Raw genomic sequence first — 26015 nt, 5'->3', positions numbered from 1 at the left:
GTTGCTCTTAGCTTAAAAATACAGTATAATAATTTTAGAAACGAAATAATTTAATATTTTATTAAAAAAGTTAATATTTTTAATTGGAAAATTTTATAGTATTGAATGAGATAAAATGATAGCCTATTTTTAAAACTAAGTTTATTCTCAGATAGAAAATAATTTATAAATTTGGATAATAATTAGGATCAGTTATTAGACCGGTTGAGATTATTCAATAGCAACTATTACTCACGAAAACCCATTACAACTAGAAATGTTTATGCATTTTCTTGTCAATGAGCTAACCGATTGATTGAATGTTCGATTCCAACATGGACGTCGATTTTTAGCCTACCAGCTTATGACATGACAATTAATTTTCTATGTTGAATTAAAGCTCTTTTCACATACGGTGACCAGAAATACACAATTTAACTTGATTTGAGTGATCATTTATCAACTGCTTAAAATCTACTTTTCATCAATCATCATCATCATCATCTTACTTGCAAGGATTGGGCAAGGATTGGCCTGTTCCGACTTACTTATATACAGTAGTTATTTGAATTCCAGTGAGTTATATAAATTTACATTCCATACATAACATTCCATTTATTGTCATCTCTTTCTTTTTATTAATATTTTGAATAATTCATGAAGGCTAAGGCACCATAAGCCAAACTAACTACAAAAAGTTGGTTTATGCCTCTGAAAATGAAGCCTAAATTAAGCGAGGGTATCGAATAAAATAAATACAATTTGAAGAAAAATTGCGGCAAAGATGATGCTGGGTGATGGCTGGAAAAACGTATTTAAATTTCTTTAGGGCTACTTTTGAATATAAATCTGGGTATCCTTTTCAAATAATTATCTAAAAATAATTTAAATAATTCAAAAAGTGTACCGTACTCAGGTTTATATTTTTATTTATAGCTTTGGTAAGCTGAAGAAAATTGATTATAAGAGATTTGTAGAGAAACGTAGGTATTCAAATATATAGACATTCCTCAATGGATAGCTTCCAGCCTATGTATCATTGAAAAATGTGCAATAAAATAAACATACAAAATACGATCATTACAACATCTACTACAACATTAAAATGTTGAAAATGATGAACTTAGAGGTCGATATATCAACATTGTTATATATAATACAATTTTTTACATTCAAGGCTCTGCAAAAGGCTACAAAATACTTTTTACTGGTGATATTTTTCAAGGTTTTTCGATTTGGATACTATATAGTTTTCAAAATGAAAAAGTTTCTCAGGAAAGAGCATTTTGATAATTACTTTTCGATATATGAGCGTCTAAGGTTTGAAATTATGAAACCTATCATTCCAAATTCGGTAGGGGATGAAATCATAAGTTCTTGAAGATAAATTTGTCACTGTTTTTTGATTACGGTACGGTACGTAAATAAAAAATAAGAGTATTAGTTTCTGAGAAAGTTATTCATTTTTCAAAAAAATGACTAATAATTACTTAGAGTTCACGTTATTTTGAGTCAATTTTTAGAAATGTATTTTTCAGAAAAAGATCTATTATTTTATCAACAATACAATGGATTCATCTCTCACCGAATTTGAAATTATCTGTTTCAAAAATTTAAACTTTATGCGCTCATATATCAAAAAGTAATGATCAGAAAAAATTTTACCTGTGAAACTTTTTCCTAAGAGTCTTTTATAATATCAAAATTAAAAAAATGAAAAACATTACCAGTGGAAAGTTTTTTTCAGCCTGTTGTAGGCCTACAGCTTTAATAAGAAAAGGATCCGCTATACACACTAGGTAAACTAGGTATTTCTTAGATAGTTTTCTGTGCCGTAGTACTCCCAATTAATATGAAAGTCACTTGCAATACCAAAAATGAATTGAAATTGTCTATCATCATTCAATCAATATATCTTAGTCATACTTTAGAATGATATTTCCATTACATAATTAAATTACCATTGGTAGAGTTGGCTTGCAGATAGAGTTGGTAGAGCAGAGTTAGTAGTGCAGATATTGGTAGAGTTGGCGAATTGTCTATCATCATTCAATCAATATAATCATAGTCATACTTTAGAATGATATTTCCATTACATAATATTGAATTATCATTGGTAGAGTTGGCGTGCAGTTCAAACACTCATCAGCATAAATGTTTCTATTCTTAAAGTTTGTAATGATTTAATTTATAAATTGAAAATAAATTGTGATCTATACAATAAGTTGAGAAAGTTATTTCCAGATTTCTGAAGTTATATTATAGTCATCTCAGATTGTTATCTTTGATGCGATAAAAATAGTGAATACTTTTTCCAGATTTCATCCTGTTTAATAAATTGATAAAGGTCATCAATTCCCACATTTTTGATCAGGTTTAGTATTTCATTAACAATGAATGCCCATAGCCTGTAAGGAATGATTCATTTCTAGTCTATGATGTTCAAACATTGAAAATCTTTCACATTATTATTTTGTGATTGATTTTCTTTATTTTTTTAGATGCGTCCAAGTATTTCCCACTCCCAGGACATGTAAGTGCAGCTTGCTAGTTTTATTAACAAATCGAAAACTTTCTTTTCCATTGAATTTTAGTTGGCTGTCAGGTGCTGTGGTATTTTTATCAGAAAGAGGAGTTGGGGGATTAGAAGTACGGTAGGGTACCTATATAGTCACCGTGGAGACCATTCGTGCATTATCAATAGCCGACACATTCTGAAGCAAAGGCGCTTCGGTGTCGGTAGTGATCAGTAGACAACCCTTACTTCAGTCAATGTCAATTACGTACCTTAACTATTCAAATAATTAACAACATAAACTAATAATAATTAGTGTTTATATATGTGTTTTAAATTAATACTCTGAAATGTCGCTGGTCAGTAATACTGGGTTACTCGCTAGTATTCAAAATCTACCTTATAGAAAGAGAAATAATGAGGTGAGCGAAATGGACTTATGGTAGAGATACGGTACTGGATACCGGCATCTATACAGTTTATTATGCACTCATTTATCGATTTCATAGGCTCAAGTAGAATAATTTATACGAAAGATGCACTGATTTATCGATTATATTGGCCCAAGTGGAATATTCATACGAATGATATGATTAGCTAATATCCTTTCCATTAGGTCTACTGCATGATTTGCTGTTATTTTCAATGTATGAATATGAAATGAACGATCTTTCATCAGATAATACAAACGACCTTTCTAATATCGAATATAGGAATAATTTATTTTTTAATAGCCTGTTCTAAAATGATAAAATAATTATTAGTATTTTAAACATATAAATTCTTATCCTAGATTTAGCTGAATCAATGTGAGAGTGAATCATTATCAATTTCTAATAGTTTTATAACGCGGGTTCTCAAATAATCAAACAATGCATGATTTTCGTGATATTTCAGCATTATTATCAATGTAAATCATCAGTTTTAGTGTCGGTTGCACTAAAGCCTGCTAAATTTTTATCGTACCTAATTGAATTTTACGAAAACCAATAAGAGAAGTCTTCTTATTTTTAAGAAAGCCTTTATTGGAAGAGCTAATCAGAGAAGTCTTGTTTCCAAGAAAGCCTTTATTTATTGGTTCTCGTTGCATTTATTCATTGAAATTAAGCAGGCTTTTGTACAACCGGGCCTCAGTCTTTCAATCATGATAATGAACATAGATAGAATAATTGCACACCATCTTCAATGCACAAAAATTTAAAATTGTTCATACTTACTATTTGTTTTTGATGTTCTCAATTTGAAAATATTGGTGTAAAAACTACTGTACTGTGAATGATTCGTGCTCCTGAAATCTATTACAGGAGCATCAATATCTGAGCTTCAGTAACATAACAGGCCCAGCACCTTACGCGTTGAGGCCATTTTCCGGCCTCTACAATCCATTTCCTTATGGATGCTCAATACTCTGCAATCATCCTGCCGACTGTGAGGTTAAGGACATCGTTAAAAAAGCCAAAGATGCATGGGTGAGAGATTATCAATTTCACTTTATTCGACCTGATTCAGCTGATTCTCAAGTATAACGTTTGAAAGATCCTTTGATGTTCCTTTTGAAAGTAATGCCCTGGTAGGTAAATTTCATCATAAATGGAGATATCAAAGTTGTCGAAAGAGATTTCAGAATTCGTTATCATAAAACTCTATTTTTTACATTATTTAATTGCACAATAACACTATATTATTGAACGATTATGGAAGTGTCATTTCCCACAGAACCAAGAACTCTACCATATTATTCTTAACTGTCACCTGGTGACGTGATTTAGTGGTGATTTCACACACGTATTTACTATTTCCAATAGAAACGATTGCATACAATTATATCCTGGTATTCACTCTTTTTTATAGGGTTACCGATTATAAGAACAAAATAATAGTTATCAAGCACTCTTAATTTTATTGCAACACAACCAGTTTCAACTCTTCAAGAACCGTTTTCAAGTGTAAAATGAATTAAGCTCTTGAAGAGTTGAAACTAATATTGTGGTGTAATAAGATAAAGGTTTCTTGATAATTTTTCTTGTGTTTCCATTAATATCTTGGGTTTAAACTGTTTACATGAATTGAATGAGTAATAGATTTCAAGAACTGTTGGTATGTTGGCAATTATGTAGCAACAACTTAATACGTGTTGTTCTTCCTCCGATAATAATCAGTCCCTTTTTCACGAGGCCTGTATATTTTTTGCAGCTTTAATATGTAAAAGATTCAAAACTCACTCACCTTCTCCTGTGTTGTTTTTCCATTAATGATCAACCTATTTTTCAATACATTCATCATTGCATTCAAAACTCACCCACAATCTTCCATGTTGTTATTTCTCCGTTAATGATCAACCCCTTTTTCAATAAATATTTCTTTGTAGTCATAACTCACCCACCTGGCTTTGTCTCCAGGGCAATGATTGCAAAACAACACTGCAAGAGGAGATAGCAGCCCTGAGAGCAACGGCGTTGAACAAACATGCTGACGACGGCGACGAAATAGTTCCCGAAGAGCTGTTCCGTCGCTACACGGAGACCGACTCAAGGCCGTTGACCCCGGCGCCCACCCTGGCCAGTGTGATGACCCACAGCTCCAATGTGAACAAGGGTGGTCGCCGCTGCTTCACCCCTGACCCCCTGCCATCACACGGCCGCCACACCAGCGAGCGCCCCTTGCTTGTGCTCGACCTCAGGAGGACTCAGAGTCAGGACACCATCTCCTGGCATGGGGTAAGCGATCAGATCATCCATATCTTTTATAATTCCTGGAAATGATATAGAACAAAACTAGCAATAATATTCCATGCATAGTGCAACATGAGGCTTTCAAGTTATACTGTACTTGAATGAATGTAACTTGAATGTATTGGAGAGGTGTGTGTGCTTGTTCCCTTTGAGTAACTCTCCGTCCATATCTTCGATGATTCCTGAAAGTGATATAGAACAAAATTGGATACTCGTGATAATACTCCATGATAGTATCATAGGACAACATGAGGCTTTCAAGTTATACTGTACTTGAATGGATGTAGCTTGTGTATTGGAGAGGCGTGTGTGATTGTTCCCTTTGAGTAATACTCTCCAAATAAAGTCGAATCTAGGTTTGTTTCTTGTATTGGAGAAAAGTGATGACGAGAGAGAGGGAGTGTCGCTTGACAGTAAGGCTAGCTACACACACATCGATTTTTGCTCGTACGATATTTTTTCGTCCTTATAAATTCTATTACATTAAACAGATGATTTCAAACAGATAATGTTTGTCAAGTTCCGTTTAATCTGATAGAATTCATAAGAACGGCAAAATATCGTAGGAACAAAAATTGATGTGTGTGTGCAGGGCTCAAGTCCTAATATGATAATGATGCTTTCCAGAAACGATTTACCATGATGGAAAGCTCTGAGCTGTCAAGTTAGCGAACTGTGTGTTAAGAAAACAGTCTCAGTCAACCAATTTAATATCTCGAAAATGGCTCAAAGAGTTAAAACTAGTTGTGATTTCATAAAAAAGGGTACTTGATAACTTTAGTTGTGTTTCAAACATATCTTGAACTATTTTACTGTATTTAGCGTCACTCAAAATTCCAATGTTTCAAAGTGGTTGTAGTAGAGCAGTACAGCATGTTTCAATTTTTTTTCCTGACTCTCCAGTACACTTCACCTATCCAGCATTTACGATTCAAAAGTTTTACAAACTCGAGTAGTAAACAGCTAACATACAAGTTTGACATAGCCTGCAACAAGGGGTTTGAATTTGAATCATGGAATCACTCTTATATTCACTCTATAATCTTCTCATATCTCTTTGAATGAATCAAATTACTAACTTTTAATGAAGCTAGCTTTTTTCTAAGTTTATTGTTGTATTTGTTTCACTACCCTATATAATTTCCTCCAGCTCTCTAGGCAATATTATCTCTGTGGAAGTCCTCGTGGTGGGTACTTGATGGTAATAATTTTGATTGCGTTCTATCAATGACTGTTTGATTTTTGTTGAGGGACCGGGAGGCCCAGTGCCGACAACAGTCCTGCAGCCACCCACCAGGTCCCCCACCCCCAACTCGACGTCGGCTGGCGCGGGCACGAGGCGAAGTAAGAAGTCCACTTCACCATCGAAGAAGTCCGCTGCTTCCGACGCCAAAGCCAACGACGACTCTAACAGCGATGGAAATAAGGTTATTTTTATTATCATTCAAAATTTATGTGATTTCGATCAATAGAATAGAATAGAATTATTGATTCTCATGAACAACAATACAATATTACAAGAAAAAACACAACAAAGATATTAAGTTATTAGCCAAATTTATCAAATGCTATGGCTCTAAAATATAAATATGAAAGAATGCAAAGAAATATTTCTCATTTACACATATACAATCAATACTATTAACACTTCTATTCTATTAAATACTAAAAATGTTATTAAAATGGAAAAGGAGTTCTTCATTAATTTATTAGAATAATATTCATCAACTCAATCTTTGTCAGAGATCATGGACAGCTTCAGACTTTCTGAAAGTTTAGGAGCTTCAGTTAAGAGTTTGGTACAGTTAAGAGTTTTTAGTTTAAGGTTTAGTTGAGAGTTCTGCGAGATATGAGTTCCAGTGAGTTCGTTCTACAGCTCTTGTGCTATGAATTTAAAAGGATTGCAATAATCAAAGTATACATTGAAAATATTATTATTATTATTATTATTATTATTATTATTATTATTATTATTATTAGCGTATGGCAAACACATAGACACACACACATACACACACATAAATTCACAAGAATATTCAGGTCTTTGACCTTTATCAGCTGGATAAAAAAATAAAATAAAACCATCTATCCAGGTTATAGCATACCAGCAAAAAAATATATGACGAAGGAAAGTGTATATATGCACAAGGAAATAATCAAGTCAAACTTGGATGTCCAGGTTGGTTATGTAAGCTATTGCTCGTGGAGAAGCTGCTATAAAATCTTCAGAGTCGCCCTGATAGGCTCGAATAGCACAATGGTGGATGATATGATTCATTGTTTGTCTAGCCTCTCCACATTCACAATCAGGGGAGGGCAATCTACCTCAGTCACTAAGAGATGCTCTACATTTTTTAATTTTTTCATACTCTACATTGAAAAAGAAACGTACCACCATAGTCAATATGAATAGTTAAAATTATTTCATTCCTCTACACTGTCACACAATGTTCACTCTATATTTCTCCTTCTGTTCAACTCATTCATATTACTCTTCGAATAACAAATTTTTAAGTATTGATGTAAATGATAAAATATCAATATGGCATGGAAGGAAAGGGGGGGGATAGGGTGTAGTAACTCCTCAGACCCTTGCCCTTCCAAAATGTTTTCTGTAATGAGATAAATGTGTTATTCATGTTCTTTCAGCTTGAACAACAAGTGATGAAAACATTGCCGGCGCCAAGTGCTGATGGAGGAGTTGACAGCAATGAGGCTGAAGAGATTCAACGTCGCAGAGGTCGTCAACGCAAGAAGAACAAGAAGCATTCGAGGGATCTTTCAAGTGGAGTGGAAAAAGAGTTCAAAGGCTTGCCTGAGCCTGGAGAGACACAGGTGAGTCAATTCAAACCATACGATTTTCTCAACTCTTGGGAGAATGGTGCAATCCGAAAATATTACAATCAATATAATGAGGTCCACGTTATAATGGCAGTAGATAAAGATAGGAGAACAACGCTGCCGATAATTTATTAAATTGATTTATTAAATTTCTACATTGTTAAAAGTCTTATTTTTAAGAAAGCCTTTATTGGAAGAGCTAATCAGAGAAGTCTTGTTTTCAAGAATGCCTTTATTTATTGGTTCTCGTTGCATTTAATCATCATTAAAATTAAACAGGCATCTGTGCGACCGGGCCTCAGTCTTTCAATCATGATAATGAACATAAAATGGAATAATTGCTCACTATCTTCAATGCACAAAAATTTAAAATCTTTCATACCTATTTGTTTTTGATGATCTCTATTTGAAAATATTGGTGTAAAAACTACTGTACTGTGAATGATTCGTGCTCCTGAAATCTATTACAGGAGCATCAATATCTGACGTTCAGTAAGATAACAGGCCCAGCACCTTACGCGTTGAGACCATTTTCCGGCCTCTACAATCCATTTCCTTATGGATGCTCAATACTCTGCAATCATCCTGCCGACTGTGAGGTTAAGGACATCGTTAAAAAAGCCAAAGATGCATGGGTGAGAGATTATCAATTTCACTTTATTCGACCTGATTCAGCTGATTCTCAAGTATAACGTTTGAAAGATCCTTTGATGTTCCTTTTGAAAGTAATGCCCTGGTAGGTAAATTTCATCATAAATGGAGATATCAAAGTTGTCGAAAGAGATTTCAGAATTCGTTATCATAAAACTCTATTTTTTACATTATTGAATTGTACAATAACACTATATTATTGAACGATTATGGAAGTGTCATTTCCCACAGAACCAAGAACTCTACCATATTATTCTCAACTGTCACCTGGTGTGACGTGATTTAGTGGTGATTTCTCACACGTATTTACTATTTCCAATAGAAACGATTGCATACAATTATATCCTGGTATTCACTCTTTTTTATAGGGTTACCGATTATAAGAACAAAATAATAGTTATCAAGCACTCTTCATTTTATTGCAACACAACCAGTTTCAACTCTTCAAGAACCGTTTTCAAGTGTAAAATGAATTAAGCTCTTGAAGAGTTGAAACTAATATTGTGGTGCAATAAGATAAAGGTTTCTTGATAATTTTTCTTGTGTTTCCATTAATATCTTGGGTTTAAACTGTTTACATGAATTGAATGAGTAATAGATTTCAAGAACTGTTGGTATGTTGGCAATTATGTAGCAACAACTTAATACGTGTTGTTCTTCCTCCGATAATAATCAGTCCCTTTTTCACGAGGCCTGTATATTTTTTGCAGCTTTAATATGTAAAAGATTCAAAACTCACTCACCTTCTCCTGTGTTGTTTTTCCATTAATGATCAACCTATTTTTCAATACATTCATCATTGCATTCAAAACTCACCCACAATCTTCCGTGTTGTTATTTCTCCGTTAATGATCAACCCCTTTTTCAATAAATATTTCTTTGTAGTCATAACTCACCCACCTGGCTTTGTCTCCAGGGCAATGATTGCAAAACAACACTGCAAGAGGAGATAGCAGCCCTGAGAGCAACGGCGTTGAACAAACATGCAGACGACGGCGACGAAATAGTTCCCGAAGAGCTGTTCCGTCGCTACACGGAGACCGACTCAAGGCCGTTGACCCCGGCGCCCACCCTGGCCAGTGTGATGACCCACAGCTCCAATGTGAACAAGGGTGGTCGCCGCTGCTTCACCCCTGACCCACTGCCATCACACGGCCGCCACACCAGCGAGCGCCCCTTGCTTGTGCTCGACCTCAGGAGGACTCAGAGTCAGGACACCATCTCCTGGCATGGGGTAAGCGATCAGATCATCCATATCTTTGATAATTCCTGGAAATGATATAGAACAAAACTAGCAATAATATTCCATGCATAGTGCAACATGAGGCTTTCAAGTTATACTGTACTTGAATGAATGTAACTTGAATGTATTGGAGAGGTGTGTGTGCTTGTTCCCTTTGAGTAACTCTCCGTCCATATCTTCGATAATTCCTGAAAGTGATATAGAACAAAATTGGATACTCGTGATAATACTCCATGATAGTATCATAGGACAACATGAGGCTTTCAAGTTATAGTGTACTTGAATGAATGTAACTTGCGTATTGGAGAGGCGTATGTGATTGGTCCCTTTGAGTAATACTTTCCAAATAAAGTCGAATCTAGGTTTGTTCTTGTATTGGAGAAAAGTGATGACGAGAGAGAGGGAGTGTCGCTTGATAGTAAGGCTAGCTACACACACATCGATTTTTGCTCGTACGATATTTTTTCGTCCTTATAAATTCTATTACATTAAACAGATGATTTCAAACAGATAATGTTTGTCAAGTTCCGTTTAATCTGATAGAATTCATAAGAACGGCAAAATATCGTAGGAACAAAAATTGATGTGTGTGTGCAGGGCTCAAGTCCTAATATGATAATGATGCTTTCCAGAAACGATTTACCATGATGGAAAGCTCTGAGCTGTCAAGTTAGCGAACTGTGTGTTAAGAAAACAGTCTCAGTCAACCAATTTAATATCTCGAAAATGGCTCAAAGAGTTAAAACTAGTTGTGATTTCATAAAAAAGGGTACTTGATAACTTTAGTTGTGTTTCAAACATATCTTGAACTATTTTACTGTATTTAGCGTCACTCAAAATTCCAATGTTTCAAAGTGGTTGTAGTAGAGCAGTACAGCATGTTTCAATTTTTTTTCCTGACTCTCCAGTACACTTCACCTATCCAGCATTTACGATTCAAAAGTTTTACAAACTCGAGTAGTAAACAGCTAACATACAAGTTTGACATAGCCTGCAACAAGGGTTTGAATTTGAATCATGGAATCACTCTTATATTCACTCTATAATCTTCTCATATCTCTTTGAATGAATCAAATTACTAACTTTTAATGAAGCTAGCTTTTTTCTAAGTTTATTGTTGTATTTGTTTCACTACCCTATATAATTTCCTCCAGCTCTCTAGGCAATATTATCTCTGTGGAAGTCCTCGTGGTGGGTACTTGATGGTAATAATTTTGATTGCGTTCTATCAATGACTGTTTGATTTTTGTTGAGGGCCCGGGAGGCCCAGTGCCGACAACAGTCCTGCAGCCACCCACCAGGTCCCCCACCCCCAACTCGACGTCGGCTGGCGCGGGCACGAGGCGAAGTAAGAAGTCCACTTCACCATCGAAGAAGTCCGCTGCTTCCGACGCCAAAGCCAACGACGACTCTAACAGCGATGGAAATAAGGTTATTTTTATTATCATTCAAAATTTATGTGATTTGATCAATAGAATAGAATAGAATTATTGTTTCTCATGAACAACAATACAATATTACAAGCAAAAACACAACAAAGATATTAAGTTATTAGACAAATATATCAAATGCTATGGCTCAAAAATATAAATATGAAAGAATGCAAAGAAATATTTCTCATTTACACATTGCCATATGCAATCAATACTATTAACACTTCTATTCTATTAAATACTATAAATTTTATTAAAAATGGAAAAGGAGTTCTTCATTAATTTATTTGAATAATATTCATCAACTCAATCTTTGTCAGAGATCATGGACAGCTTCAGAGTTTCTGAAAGTTTAGGAGCTTCAGTTAAGAGTTTGGTACAGTTAAGAGTTTTTAGTTTAAGGTTTAGTTGAGAGTTCTGCAAGCTATGAGTTCTAGTGAGTTCGTTCTACAGCTCTTGTGCTATGAATTTGAAAGGATTACAATAATCAAAGTGTACATTGAGAATATTATTATTATTAGCGTATGGCAAACACATAGACACACACACACACACATACACACACACATAAATTCACAAAAATATTCAGGTCTTTGACCTTTATCAGCTGGATAAAAAAAAATAAAACCATCTATCTAGGTTATAGCATACCAGCAAAAAATATATGACGAAAGAAAGTGTATATATGCACAAGGAAATAATGAAGTCAAACTTGGATGTCCAGGTTGGTTATGTAGGCTATTGCTCGTGAAGAAGCTGCTATAAAATCTTCAGAGTCGCCCTGATAGGCTCGAATAGCACAATGGTGGATGATATGATTCATTGTTTGTCTAGCCTCTCCACATTCACAATCAGGGGAGGGCAATCTACCTCAGTCACTAAGAGATGCTCTACATTTTTTAATTTTTTTTCATACTCTACATTGAAAAAGAAACGTACCACCATAGTCAATATAAATAGTTAAAATTATTCCATTCCTCTACAATGTCACACAATGTTCACTCTATATTTCTCCTTCTGTTCAACTCATTCATATTACTCTTTGAATTACTAATTTTTAAGTATTGATGTAAATGGTAAAATATCAATATGGCATGGAAGGAAAGGGGGGGGTAGGGTAGTATTTCCTCAGACCCTTGCCCTTCCAAAATGTTTCCTGTAATGAGATAAATGTGTTATTCATGTTCTTCCAGCTTGAACAACAAGTGATGAAAACATTGCCGGCGCCAAGTGCTGATGGAGGAGTTGACAGCAATGAGGCTGAAGAGATTCAACGTCGCAGAGGTCGTCAACGCAAGAAGAACAAGAAGCATTCGAGGGATCTTTCAAGTGGAGTGGAAAAAGAGTTCAAAGGCTTGCCTGAGCCTGGAGAGACACAGGTGAGTCAATTCAAACCATACGATTTTCTCAACTCTTGGGAGAATAGTGCAATCCGAAAATATTACAATCAATATAATGAGGTCCACGTTATAATGGCAGTAGATAAAGATAGGAGAACAGCGTTGCCGATAATTTATTAAATTTCTACATTGTTAAAAAAGGATTTGGAAACGTTGCGGAGCTATAGAGAAAGAAGATAGCGCTATCTTTCTACAGATGGAAATAAATTGGAAGTTACATTTGTTCAATGCTAATTAATGAAGACTCTGCTACTATACAACAAGCGCTACTATACAAAAATTATTTGTCAGCCCGGGAATCGAACCCAGTACCAGTACCTCCTAATTGCCGGTCAGGAATGCTTACCCTTACACCCTTAAGGTGTGGTCCTGAAAACTCTGACATCAGACCTGAAACAGCCTGGTCACTCGATATTATTATTACTCTACTTATGGGAAACTAGCTACAGAGAACCATAAAAAACGCTCCACATATCTTTAAAAAATAACTCACAATAATTGGCTATGTTCAAGTTTACTTTTATCTGACACCAATCTTATGAAAACACCCATTCAAGCAATGCTGACAATTTGAAGTGAATATCTCAGTACTCACCTGGCAGGTATCGGCGTTTGGGAACGAGTCGCGCGTGGGCAGTGCGCGCCAGTCGCTGACAGTGCAGGGCGCCGACGGCCAGATGACGCCTCACTCGCGGGCCAGCATGTCGGCGCGCGGCAGCCACGGCGCTGCCTCCCTTCAGCCCTCCTTCGTCGACCACCATGTTCTCAAACTGCTCAGTCGCGAACTCGACAGAGAGGTCATTGATAATGAGTTCGATGTCATGGTAAGGATGTGATAACATTGAATGCGAGTACAAGTCGAATCATGTATGAGCCGAAAAATAAATTTTGAAAAGTACCATCGAGTTGTTGATTGCATGTAGCTGCTCATAATGAACGCACCAGCAAGTGCAAGCGTTCAGTGTGAGTACAAAAATGTGTAAATAAAGAATTTGATTTGATTCCTATTGCTCTTTCCATATTTTTTGTCTCATCTGCGAGCTTTTTCATGTATAACCCAGCGTGCACTTGCACATATACGCACCTAATGTGATTACACACTAAGTTGGAAACACCATTTGCAGAAAGAGCAATTGCAAGTGCAAGCGTTCACTGTTAGTTTTCTTATTTTTCTTTTTTACATTTTGTTTCTCATCTGCAAGCTTGGTCATGCATAACCAAGCGTGCACTTGCAAATATACGCACGCATCCAATGTGATCACATACTTAGGGCCGTTTGCACAGTCAAAGCTTTAACTGAATTCAATCAGCTGGTGGCTTAAACTAGAAATGAACCACATTATAACGAAAGAGACTTGATATTGATTTAATCCAGTTTAAAAGGAAATTTAGTTTGAATTGATATTGTGCAAACGACCCTTAGTTGGAAATACTATTTGCTCTCGGCTAAGTGCCGTGTGCAGTCTGTGCTCAATCTTTGTTCAGAATAGAATAACATAGAATTCATTATTGTCATTAAACACATAGTGCAATAGACATACATCAGGAAACAAAATACATACAATAGTCCCATAGATAAATACAAAATGAAGAAATTTACTCAAGTCAATATGTAGTCTAGACACTAATCACAATAATCTTGAACTTGAGCGTAAATGGATTAAGAGTTGGTTTTAGCTCGAAAAGCAACAAGAAATGAGAAATAAAGAATTAAAAGAAATAATTTAAAAATATAGCAACGATATAACAACAATATATAAGCAGGATATCAGCATATGTAACATATAGAAATGTAAAATTTTAATTTTAGATCATGCTTCGTTCCGATCCGACTCATGTTCGATCACGGATGACAACGGCCAGGGATGCTGCATGCCACACATTAATAGTCATGTGATCTGTCCGATTACCACCCCTCCTTCACACAGAAATATCGGACATGAGTCGGATCCAGACAATATAGAATTTGAATTAATATGGATGTTGTGTAAAATGAGTGTCACACTAATAAAAACACTATATGTATTATTAACACACAATGACACTAATAGTTACACTCATAAAAATGAGTGTATATTTGTGTTATGAGAATTACATTAATTTGATACTCTCTGGTCGGATTGAACAGGTGTGGCCCTGACATTAATTTAGGTACACCGGCAGATCAGATCAGCGTTAAACATAGTTGCTGCATGTGGCCCGTGTGTTAGCATGCATGGGATTAAGCCGTTCAAATATTGAGTTAGGCCCTTGAAACAATCATGATAGTTTTCAATTCCATAGAAGTTGATGTGAAATAGAAATATTTTTATTCCAAGAACATCAGCCCATGGATGACGAGCTCATATCCTTGCATGGCCATGAATAAATGTCCTTATTTTAATAAACACGATGTCTTCAAAACCCAACGACCTGAGACTCAACGATGATTATCAAGTTGTACTTTACTCTTGCTCTTTGAATTAAAGTTCAACCGAATGTAGCAATTATTTCAAGAATCTTTTCTTCTCTTTGACTTGACATATGAAATCTACATCATTCTCTACCCATTGGTTTTCACATGAAGTTTCCAAAGTAATATAACTATGATGGTGAGGATTCTAATGAACTTCACTATTCACGACGAACTCTTGTGTATAAGATGTTGAAGCACATCAAGAAAATTTGCAATTGAGAAGTAGCAAACAAAGTCTTCTGTTTCTTACTTCTGAGACTCTTAATTTGAGAAAATATTGGACTTTATCAACCAGGAATCAAACCGACCTCAATCAATTTTTATTGTAACTGTTTATTCAAAGCTACTCCGTAATTTTGAAAGCGCAATCTTCATCTGATCATCACAATCATCATTATTCTATAGGAGGTTGATTATGATCCGGTGCTTCGAGAATATGATCTAATACTACGTTATGTTATCAAACAAGTCCGCGACAATACCTCGGCTCTGGTTTTGATTACTGTACTTACTGTCTAGAGGGAGCAGCATTCATACTATCTTCCCACCTGAAATTACCACAAGAAACAAGTTTCTCGAAACTGTGTCATCTAGTATAAATGCAAGGCTCAAACTTATTTAGAATTCACACTTAATAACATTCTTTAACAGTATTGAATTATCAGTAAACATTCTAATTTATTGTTATCAGTAATGATTATAATCGACATTCTTTAACAGTATTGTATTTCTTTAACAGTATTTTCTCATTGTTGAATGAGAAAGATATCACAAAATCTGTCTTCGGTGATGAATTATATTATATTGGGCCATTGTAACATTATTACTATTTTTCAAAGCATTTGTGCCATGCTTATTATCATAGCTTCATGGAATTGTGAGTGGAAATGATCAGAATTTGTATAGTGGAATCAATGAAAAAGTGCAAACATCTTGTGGAATTCTATTATTACTTTTATGTTGTTACAGCGTCGTATAGCCTTAGAAGAAGCATACCGAGTTTTTCCTCCAAATTCTCACCTGGGCCAAAGTGAGGAGGTGACCAAAGTGAAGAAGGAATTGCGCCTTCCTCCAACCGACATTGAGCTGTGGCTGTCTCTTCCTCGCACATTCTCCAGACAATCTGCTCGCTTTGAACTACCTCTCGATAGGGAAGTATTCAACAGTAAGTACTTGATCGATTATGGTGTTGAAGATCCATTTTTATTCCTAATCTATAATAAAATAAAGGAAATAATTGAATTGGCTTATACATGCACGGGATAGGAAATTGACGAATAACGCATCGTCACGTCTGAACTACTGAACTGATTAACTCAATTTTGCATATAGATTCTTTATTTACCGAGGATGGTTATAGGTCTATTTTCAATTCTTCAACATCTTAGTGAGTCCAGTTTGTTAAGTTTCGAATTAGACCCTTACGGAGCACAGGTAGAGTATTGAATAAAGTAAACAATTTTTTATTATTGAATTTAGAAAGCATACACCTGTCTGGTGACGATCTTTTTGTTATGGTGTGATAGCATTTCGTTCAACAATTATTTTAGCTGATGATGAGTTTATTTTTTGAGAATACAAATTTGAGATTAATTCTTTTGCGAAAAATGTAAGTCATTTTGAGAATAATTCATTTTTAATCAATCCTATTCCCTATTATTTGTAAAAATATGACTTCGCCTGGATATAAACACAACTAGAGTAGGCGTCTGTAACTATCTCTAACAAATTCCCACCCTTACTTCAATCTTTATTGATCTATTTACTGGCAATAGCTATTAAAGAAACAGTTCCAATCAATTCATTCGAATCGAAAACAAAAAACTGGCTCCTGTACAATAGAATCAATCATGGAGAACAATTAGTTCTATGAAAAATTTTCCATACTGTTTCATTCTTATTTTCTTCATTTTAATGATTTTTTTCTCATGAGTGTTATAAATATTTTTTATGTTAAATTTTTATAAAATTTCCACATCTTAGATTATCAATTCTCTTTTTTAAATTTGTGTATATAAATGTGGTTTTCATGAACTTCTAATGACTCGCAAGATGTATCTTTATTAGATTTATTTTACTTTTGGCATAAAATCTTAAACAATAGCAAAAATAGTGGCATCCCGACACATATTCATATATAGTGGGGGCCACATTTTCTTAGATCAGCAAGTAATCAACCAATTGTATTAATACTTTATAAATAATTGTACCTTATATGATTTTTGTAATCATGTCTATAATTTGAATAAACTCCTCTGGTCGTGTTGTACCTTCGACCAGAGACATTATTATTATTATTATTATTATTATTATTATTATTATTATTATTTATAGTTGTTCTTTCCTGTTATAAAATTTTGTATAATTTGAATCCTATTTCTCTTGGCATGCTCTCAATGAGTTTTTTGAGCTTCAAGTTTCATGCCCCGTAATAACAAAACACAAGATATTTTATATAAATTTAGTTTAGAATAGGAGAAAACAGTACTCCTGAATCAAATTGGCAAAATCTTCAAGTAATCTATAGTCACTTGACCAGACTTACTACCATAAGTAGTATGGAAATGAACTCGTACTGGAAAGTGATGTGTTGACTTTTTCAGATGTAAAAACTATTAGAAATACTTATTCATATAAAATTAATATGATACTGCAATTTATGGGATAATCATCACAAGCTTTATCTTGAATAGTTGAGAATCAATGATATTCATCGTATTCAATATAGGCCTCTTTTCTTCTAGAAATGACTCCATTGGAATATATAAGACAGCATGTGTCTATTACAAGTGGGAGAAGAATGCTGTATAATTTAGTGTTCAATAGGCATCGAGAGAATGCTGACATGGAGGTGGAGGATAGAAGAATCTCTGGAGAGGTAAGGGGGCAATTGACTTAAAAGCTCACAAAAGAGTCCATTCATGAGATTATTTCACTCTTCAGAGTTCTGGCTGCTGTCCTGATTAATGTGTAATGTATACGGTACGGTGCCTGTTGATTGCTTAGCATCCAGATTGAGTTTCAAACTGTAGTATAATCCTTGGTGTAATAGTTCCTGAAATAGGAATTCTCAAGTGATTATACAATTTATGGATTATTCAATTTATTGAGAGATAATAAATGAATATCAATCACTACTCGATACCGTACTTGATGAAGATCCGTCCATAAAAATGTATATTGGACAAATTGTACAAATTATACAAGTAGAATAGAAAATAATATCATGATGTGAGAGATTTCACGTTTTCGATTGATTTATTACACTCCAAATTAGTGAGTTTATGCCTTTTCATCTAAGTATAATAGTGTATAACTACACAAAAAGTGTGAGTATAATAGTTGTACATAATATAGCTGATAGGTTGCAGTGATAGTAGTTTTAATTTTTTTGCTCAAAATTTTCAAGTTTATTTCAATATTATTGAAACTTTCGGATTGTTTAGTGTTATTTCCGGCTCTTATCAACCCTTCGAAATTCAAAATCCATCAGTCATATCTCGAATACGTATTCTCTGAGTGTTAATCTTTGGTGAAAACAGAAATTTTAAACTTAACCTCACTTTGGACTATTTATGTGCCAAAATCAAGGAATTGAAGAAGTTTTGGGCAATTGCCTGTTTCTCTTTCCAAATATCGTGTTTGTGACTGTTCTAATAAATAAATAAATGAATAAAAAAAAAATAAATAAATAAAATAATTGAATGGATGAATTGGCGATAACACTATTAGTCCAGGCAACGAATGCTCAAATAAAGGTATAGAGGGAAAAGTTTGGAACACAATTTTCAACTCCACAGCTCTTTCAAGAGTAGTTAGAGGATTAACATATCAAAAGTCCTCATCCATACCCCCTGTGCTAGAGGGGTGGGGGTGGTTTGAAAGTACCATTTTTTCATTTTTCGCATATATCTCGTAAACTATGCATCTTATGAACATTTGTATTCTCTGTAAAATTGAAGCTTACAACATTACCAACAAGTTTTGTCTCTTACATTTTCTCCATATCTCTCATAGTTTCTGAGATATCTGCTCTTGAAGGTGAGACATTTTTTTGAAAAAACACTTCTGCCTTCAATTTTTTCATCCTTTCGGCCTTATAATTTTTGAACGATTAATGAAAAAAATCCGTGCTGATTATGAGCTGTTAGAGCATCAAAGTATCTTCAATTTGATGTATATTCTTTACTATTTACGCATTTCCATACGACTGTTGCAGCAATTTTAGTGTTGAGAGTGAAATTTTCTGTTCAACAACAATAGATCAGTTGACAATGAAATTTGAAGGGAATTTTTGGAACACAATTTTCGACTTTGCAGCTTTGTTGAGACTAATTTAAAGGTGAGCATAACAAAAATCCCAACCCCTACATCATGTGTTGAATGGATGAGGGTGGTTTGTAAGTTGAATTTTCCACTTATTACTTACTTGCTTATATCTTGGAAACAATGTGTTATATTGACATAATCAACTACATAAAAATGTAGCTTAATAAAATTTCCTACAAGTTTTGTCAGGTAGAGATTTTTGATAAATTCTATTTGTTCGAGATATTCATGTTCTAAAGCAGGGGTCTCCAACCTTTTTTATCCAAGGGCCACATTGTTAATTCTTGGGAGGCTAAGAGGGCCAATAATAAGTATGTACGTGGAATTTGACTTGTGGGGACACACACGACGGGGTATTTGGGGGGTGTACAATTTTTATATAATATGAGGGGTATTAAGTAATGTTTAAGTAGGAAGAAACAAACCAATTAATTTCATTTTAATACAAAGTCCAATTTATTGAGTGTAAAAAGCTCATAAGAAAACTTGACAATGCATAAAAAGTTACCATGCTAAAAGAGAATACTCATTTTTAGTGAGAATTTGTTTTCCACTTCAATTGTCCGCCCATTTAGGATCAAAACTTTGTGGTTCCGATCATTAAAATTGATTTCAAATGTTCATCTGACAAGGAAGTATTTTGATTCAACAATTCAACAAACTTCATTTTTGAAAATGTCTGGTCACACTTGTAGGTAGATCCAAAAAGAGAAAACATAGCTCAAGCATGGTTTTTTATATTTGAGTCTTTTTCTGGGAGAGAACTATAAAATGGAAGTAGGTTACCTTCTTTGTAGCGTTCAAACAGGAACATGTACAGTCCGTGCAGACCATTTGCTAATATCTCACAATGGTTGATCGCTGCTTGTTTACAGCTAATTTTACACTTATTAAGAAATGGAGTGGCTAGTAAGAGAAGAGTACTGAACTCACAGTTGTCAGAAATGTGTATAAATATATATTTTAAAAAATCTGTTGCAATAACTCTCGGCGGGCCGGACAAAATCCATCCGCGGGCCGTTGGTTGGAGAGCCCTGTTCTAAAGTGATGCATTTTCGAAAAACCAGTTTTTCTTCCATTTTTTCGCTCTTTCAAGTCTTATAACTTTTCAACAATTGATGAAACAAGAATGTGCTCAATACGAATTTTTAGAGCATAGAATTATCTTTCATTTCTTGTATAATTCGACTATTTCCCGCATTACCATACGACTGTTGCAGCAGTTTTAGTTTTGAGTGTCTTTGTTTGGTAGGAAGTATAGAAACAACCCCTGTGTTTAGTTCCGCAGACGTTCCAATAGTTACTCAATATGAATGTTCATACTGAAGCACACTGCCAATTCATGATGACAGAGTACTGTGATATTTGAAAAAATTCACTTGTTGCAAATCTTGAGATTTGACAAAACTAAAACTGCTGCAACAGTCGTATGGGATTGCGTGGAATAGTCGAATTATACATGAAATGGAAGATAATTCTATGCTATACAGTTTCGTATTCAGCACATTCTTGTTTCATCAATTGTTGAAAAGTTATAAGACTTGAAAGAGCGAAAAAATGGTTTTTCGAAAATGCATCACTCTAGAACATGAATATCTCAAAAAGTATAGAATTTATCGAAAATCTCTACCAGACAAAACTTGTAGGAAATTTATTAAGCTACATTTTTATGCAGTTGATTATGTCAATATAACACACTGTTTCCAAGATATAAGCATCTAAGTAATAAGTGGAAAACGCAACATTCAAATCACCCTCATCCCTTCAGCACATGATGAAGGGGTTGGGATTTTTGTTATGCTCACCTTCAAACTAGTCTCAACAAAGCTGCAAAGTCGAAAATTGTGTTCCAAACATTCCCTTCAAATTTCATTGTCAACTGATCTATTGTTGTTGAACAGAAAATTTCACTCTCAACCCTAAAATTGCTGCAACAGTCGTATGGAAATGCGTAAATAGTAAAGAATATACATCAAATTGAAGATACTTTGATGCTCTAACAGCTCATAATCAGCACGGATTTTTTTCATTAATCGTTCAAAAATTATAAGGCCGAAAGGATGAAAAAATTGAAGGCAGAAGTGTTTTTTCAAAAAAATGTCTCACCTTCAAGAGCAGATATCTCAGAAACTATGAGAGATATGGAGAAAATGTAAGAGAAAAAAACTTGTTGGTAATGTTGTAAGCTTCAATTTTACAGAGAATACAAATGTTCATAAGATGCATAGTTTACGAGATATATGCGAAAAATGAAAAAATGGTACTTTCAAACCACCCCCATCCCTTTAGCACAAGGGGTAGGGGTGAGGACTTTTGATATGTTAATCCTCCAACATAAAAGAGCTGTGTAGTTGAAAATTGTGTTCCAAACTTTTCCCTCTATAATCTTTCGTTGACTGGACTATATGACAAAGTATGATTTATCAGACATCTTATATTTAACAGACCGAAAAAATGTTTCATTAGACAATGTCCTTGAAGTTGATCACTCACATGTGATATTTGAGAAACTAATTTTCAGCAGGAGTATTTATATCTTAATCTGTGACTTATGTTTTGTTTACTAGTACAGTACTATAAAGTATATTCATCTTCTCTCTATGAATTTCCTACAAAAATCAACAATAATTTGTTTTTAACAAATAAACACATTTAAAATGAACAGACTCTCAATCAAATAAAGCTTTGTATATTGAATTTTTGAGAATATTATAACATTATAATTTAAAAAACAAAATACTAATTCTTATGTCATATTTAGGTTATTATTAATGACATAACAGTTTATATTTATTGCACACTTCCATTCAAATTCAAATTCAAATTTATTCATCAAAAAAAGACATATTGACAAAATAATAGTGTAACAATAATAAATAAAGAATATACTCCCTGCGTGGATGATTTGTCCGTGTGCAGGGAGGAGTCGAACTCTAAATCAGACAGTTAAAATACACTGTTTTGAATTAAGGAAATTATGATACTCAAACATAGTTTGGAATTGAAAGTAAGATATGAAAAAAAATATTTATATGATTGCAGTATAAACATGAAAATAATAATTTTCAGCTCAACGGCGCTTAAGGGTTTCACTGGGCAGTCTACATACTTTACCTACTTTAATTGTAGAGAGCGTGTGGTCTCTTACTGTATGTAATTTCTATTTTTCTCACTAAGTTCTCTCGAACAATGCTTTAAAAATAATAATATCATATTTATTTATTCTTTAGAAAATTATCGCAGCCCTGGGAGAAATGATGGGAAGACCAATGACGGAAGAAGAGAGCAATAAATTTCAAAATCTGGTTGGATGGACAGATGCCGATCTTCTTGACTTCAGAGTGTGGTGTGGTCTATGTGCACTCTGCGAAAGAATAATGGGTGAGTTTTATAGGTTCAATATAGACGAACTTCTCTATTGCTGAATAACGAAATTTCAGAAAAATTCAATCCAAGTTACTCAAATCTACACGTCATGAATTTATCAAGATGGCGCAAGGAAACAAGAATCACATCTTATTAGAATTCGTGTAATTAATAAAAACGCTTATCAGCGGCGGCAATGTATGAAAATGCTTTGCTACTGGTTGAAATAACAGTACAATAGATGTACTAAGTGGGTTTAATTCTGTAGGAATTGGAAAACTTTGAAGGTTTTGACTTGAAATTCTGAGATTCTAGATAGTTTGTCATTATTTTAGGAAATTCTTTCCGAATTCCTCTACAAAATGAACAACGTTCTCAACTTCAGCAAATTAGTTCTTTCATCACAACTTTCAATCATGAGTTCATCTTGAAGCGTCTCAAACTGATCTGTCCATTTGTTTGTTTATGGCATAACATTGAATGTTTTCATACATGCGATTCTCCATGTAATCACATTTAATATATTATCATGTCTTATCTATACTCATTTTTCTAGGTCCATCCTTCTCATCACAAGTTGTTTCCCAAGAGATTGATGCAAGGCATGAAGTGGAAAAGGCAGATTTTGATACATTGCCGAGGAGACTACTCAGTCTAAAACCGGACCCACGGCTATTAACTATACTAATGCAAATTAGAGACTGCTAAGTTGATGATATCTCTCAATATACGATGAATATTTCAGGAGTATTGTTACAGTACCTGAAAATTTCTTTCTCTTTTCTGGGTGCCATAAAATACCGTGGATATTAATGTTAGTAGGATGAATTACCAAGATATAATGCATGAAAAATATACTTCTAGGAAGGCTAAAATGCATTTCTAATGGATGTTTCCGAATAAATTTGAGAATCACGTTTGAAAAACACATCTCTCAAGTTATAGAAAAGAATAGGCAAATATTTCATTGATTTCTAATTGATATAAGCTGAGATTATCTAAAAACAAAACTGTAAAAAATAATATGAAACTTAATAATTCAACACTAGAGTCAATCCTATTAGAATGTTCCAACCTGGAATTAGTATTTTTTTGCGAGTATATTGAGGACTCTATGCAACTGTACAATGACATCAAGGTCAAGAGAAAATTTCAATTTAGTAGCAAACATGTACCGGTTTTTGAGTGCAGTTGGCAAGTTATTTCTGTAGTCATTCAACGGGTCTCATGTATTTTATGTCCTCAAGATTCCCTATCAACCTGCTTATGAAGACAGTCTGTGGATTGTTTTTCAACTACATCTATGGGTTGGACCATTTTCAACTTCACAATGAACTACCAATATATTGTAAGACGATTGATTAAAATGGGACTAGAGACAAATTTTCAAACTCCCATTTCGATTCAAATGTAAAAACAAAAAACAAGAAATGGGGTGTTCACCCCCGCCCCCCCAAAAGCCAATGGATGCCCCCCTCCCCAGAAAGTCAATGGATGTCCCCCCTCGAAAAAAATTCAAGGACAAATAGCATAAAGAAAGAAAAACCCCTCCTGAGGGCTCCCCTGCTTCAAACTATACTGACACCGTGCAGAGCGCACCTTGATTTGTAAAATAACACATCAGTTTTCAATTATCTTAGTTTAGAACGCAGTAGACATCATTGAATAGAGTTGTTGAATTAATTAACAACTGAAAATCTTGAAAATTGTTTGACTGTCTCCTAAAATCTAGTGCAAGTAGTAGCCTACATAGACTACAACATATGTAGTACCATCAAAGCCAACAGAAGGCATAAATAGAAATCAAACCCACTCTTTTTTAATTTTTGACCAAAACTAACATATTTTGAAAAATACAAACAAGAATTGATTAGAACTTAGGATTTATCTCACATGGTGGACTGATAGCTTCTATTTTATGGATGCTGCAAGGAATGTAATCCAATCACACAGTCACCGTAATTATTTTGCAGAAGTCATTTAGTAATAGATAAGGATTGATATCACAAAAATTTAAATTCTTCAGCATTCAACCCACATGACCAGCCCAAATCTCCACAATTCAGATCTTCAAATTATGATGAAATTGTTCAAAAGAATGGGAAATAAATGAAAATAAAAATAGTCAACACGGAGGTTGAAATTTTGTATTGAGAAATAAGTTATTAATTCCAAGTTGATAGCAATAGCCCTACTTCCAAATTACTATATTTTACTCACTCATGGGAGGAATGCATGCAATTCCTTAGTGGCTTCCTGGACGCATTGGAAACAAGGTGCTTCAGCTCACTTGTTCAGTGCTATTAACCTGCAATAATAGGAAACTGATTTAGTGGCGTGAGTGGACCCAACGCTATTCCCATCTGTTCAGTCTCACCGAGAAATTATCGTAGAGTTGCGATGAAACTGTCTCTCATGCATTGCCGTCCGGTTTATTTCTGTAAAGGAATTTGAGTAACCGACATTAAAGGGGAATCCAGTGTAGACAACACTTTCACAGTAATAGGGGCCGACTCAAATTGAATAACCGGCAGTTATTTACAAGTTTTGAAGAGATGTGAACTGAGTGATTCCGTATCTTAGTTCTCAGCTCTACTTCCACATGCCGCAGGGATCGGCCAAGCCTTGTTCGAGTTCCTCTCGTTTATAGGGCACTAGATGAATGCCTGCATCTCTGCCTTGCCAATGCCAAAGCCAATGCCTCCCAGGCTAACATAGCAAGCGCTCTCTGTTGATCAATTTTTTTCTCAGTTTTTTGTATGTTTGAGAATGATTGCAACGAAAGGCTGCTTTGATTCCTGTTATTATCTTGTAATTTCACTTTTTCCAGCCATTTAACAAGCAGCGTGACAGTTCTTCGTGATCACAATTCGAACTTGCGCTTAATTCAGGTCACTTGAAAAAGTGCAGATTTATGATAGATTCTTATCTATCAGTTTTTCATAAGATGATTGTGAACCGAAGCTAATAAATTGATTATTAGGCCTAGAAGTAACCCTTCCCATCATGCTGTTGGAAGAATGCTATCTATATAATTATAAGCAAGTTATTGTTCTAGTTGAAATTTTTGC

The 26015-nt window shown here is 34.5% G+C and overlaps 1 protein-coding gene across 1 annotated transcript; it reads left to right on the top strand.

The window, feature by feature from the left end:
• The first annotated feature begins 2625 nt into the window (after positions 1 to 2625).
• Positions 2626 to 25985, top strand: LOC111049495. The gene is made up of 14 exons (XM_039429477.1): positions 2626 to 2916; positions 3799 to 3963; positions 4894 to 5211; positions 6477 to 6653; positions 7876 to 8061; positions 8538 to 8702; positions 9635 to 9952; positions 11216 to 11392; positions 12588 to 12773; positions 13397 to 13618; positions 16219 to 16414; positions 17994 to 18127; positions 22809 to 22959; positions 23501 to 25985. The coding sequence occupies exons 1-14, from the start codon at positions 2845 to 2847 to the stop codon at positions 23650 to 23652; spliced, it is 2619 nt and encodes an 872-aa protein (XP_039285411.1). The 5' UTR covers positions 2626 to 2844; the 3' UTR covers positions 23653 to 25985.
• The last annotated feature ends 30 nt before the right edge of the window (positions 25986 to 26015 follow it).

This window comes from Nilaparvata lugens, chromosome 1, assembly GCF_014356525.2.
Source record: "Nilaparvata lugens isolate BPH chromosome 1, ASM1435652v1, whole genome shotgun sequence".
Taxonomy (NCBI): Eukaryota; Metazoa; Arthropoda; class Insecta; order Hemiptera; family Delphacidae; genus Nilaparvata; species Nilaparvata lugens.
The sequence above is the reverse complement of the archived record's forward strand: the minus strand, read 5'-3'. Positions and strand labels throughout refer to the sequence as shown.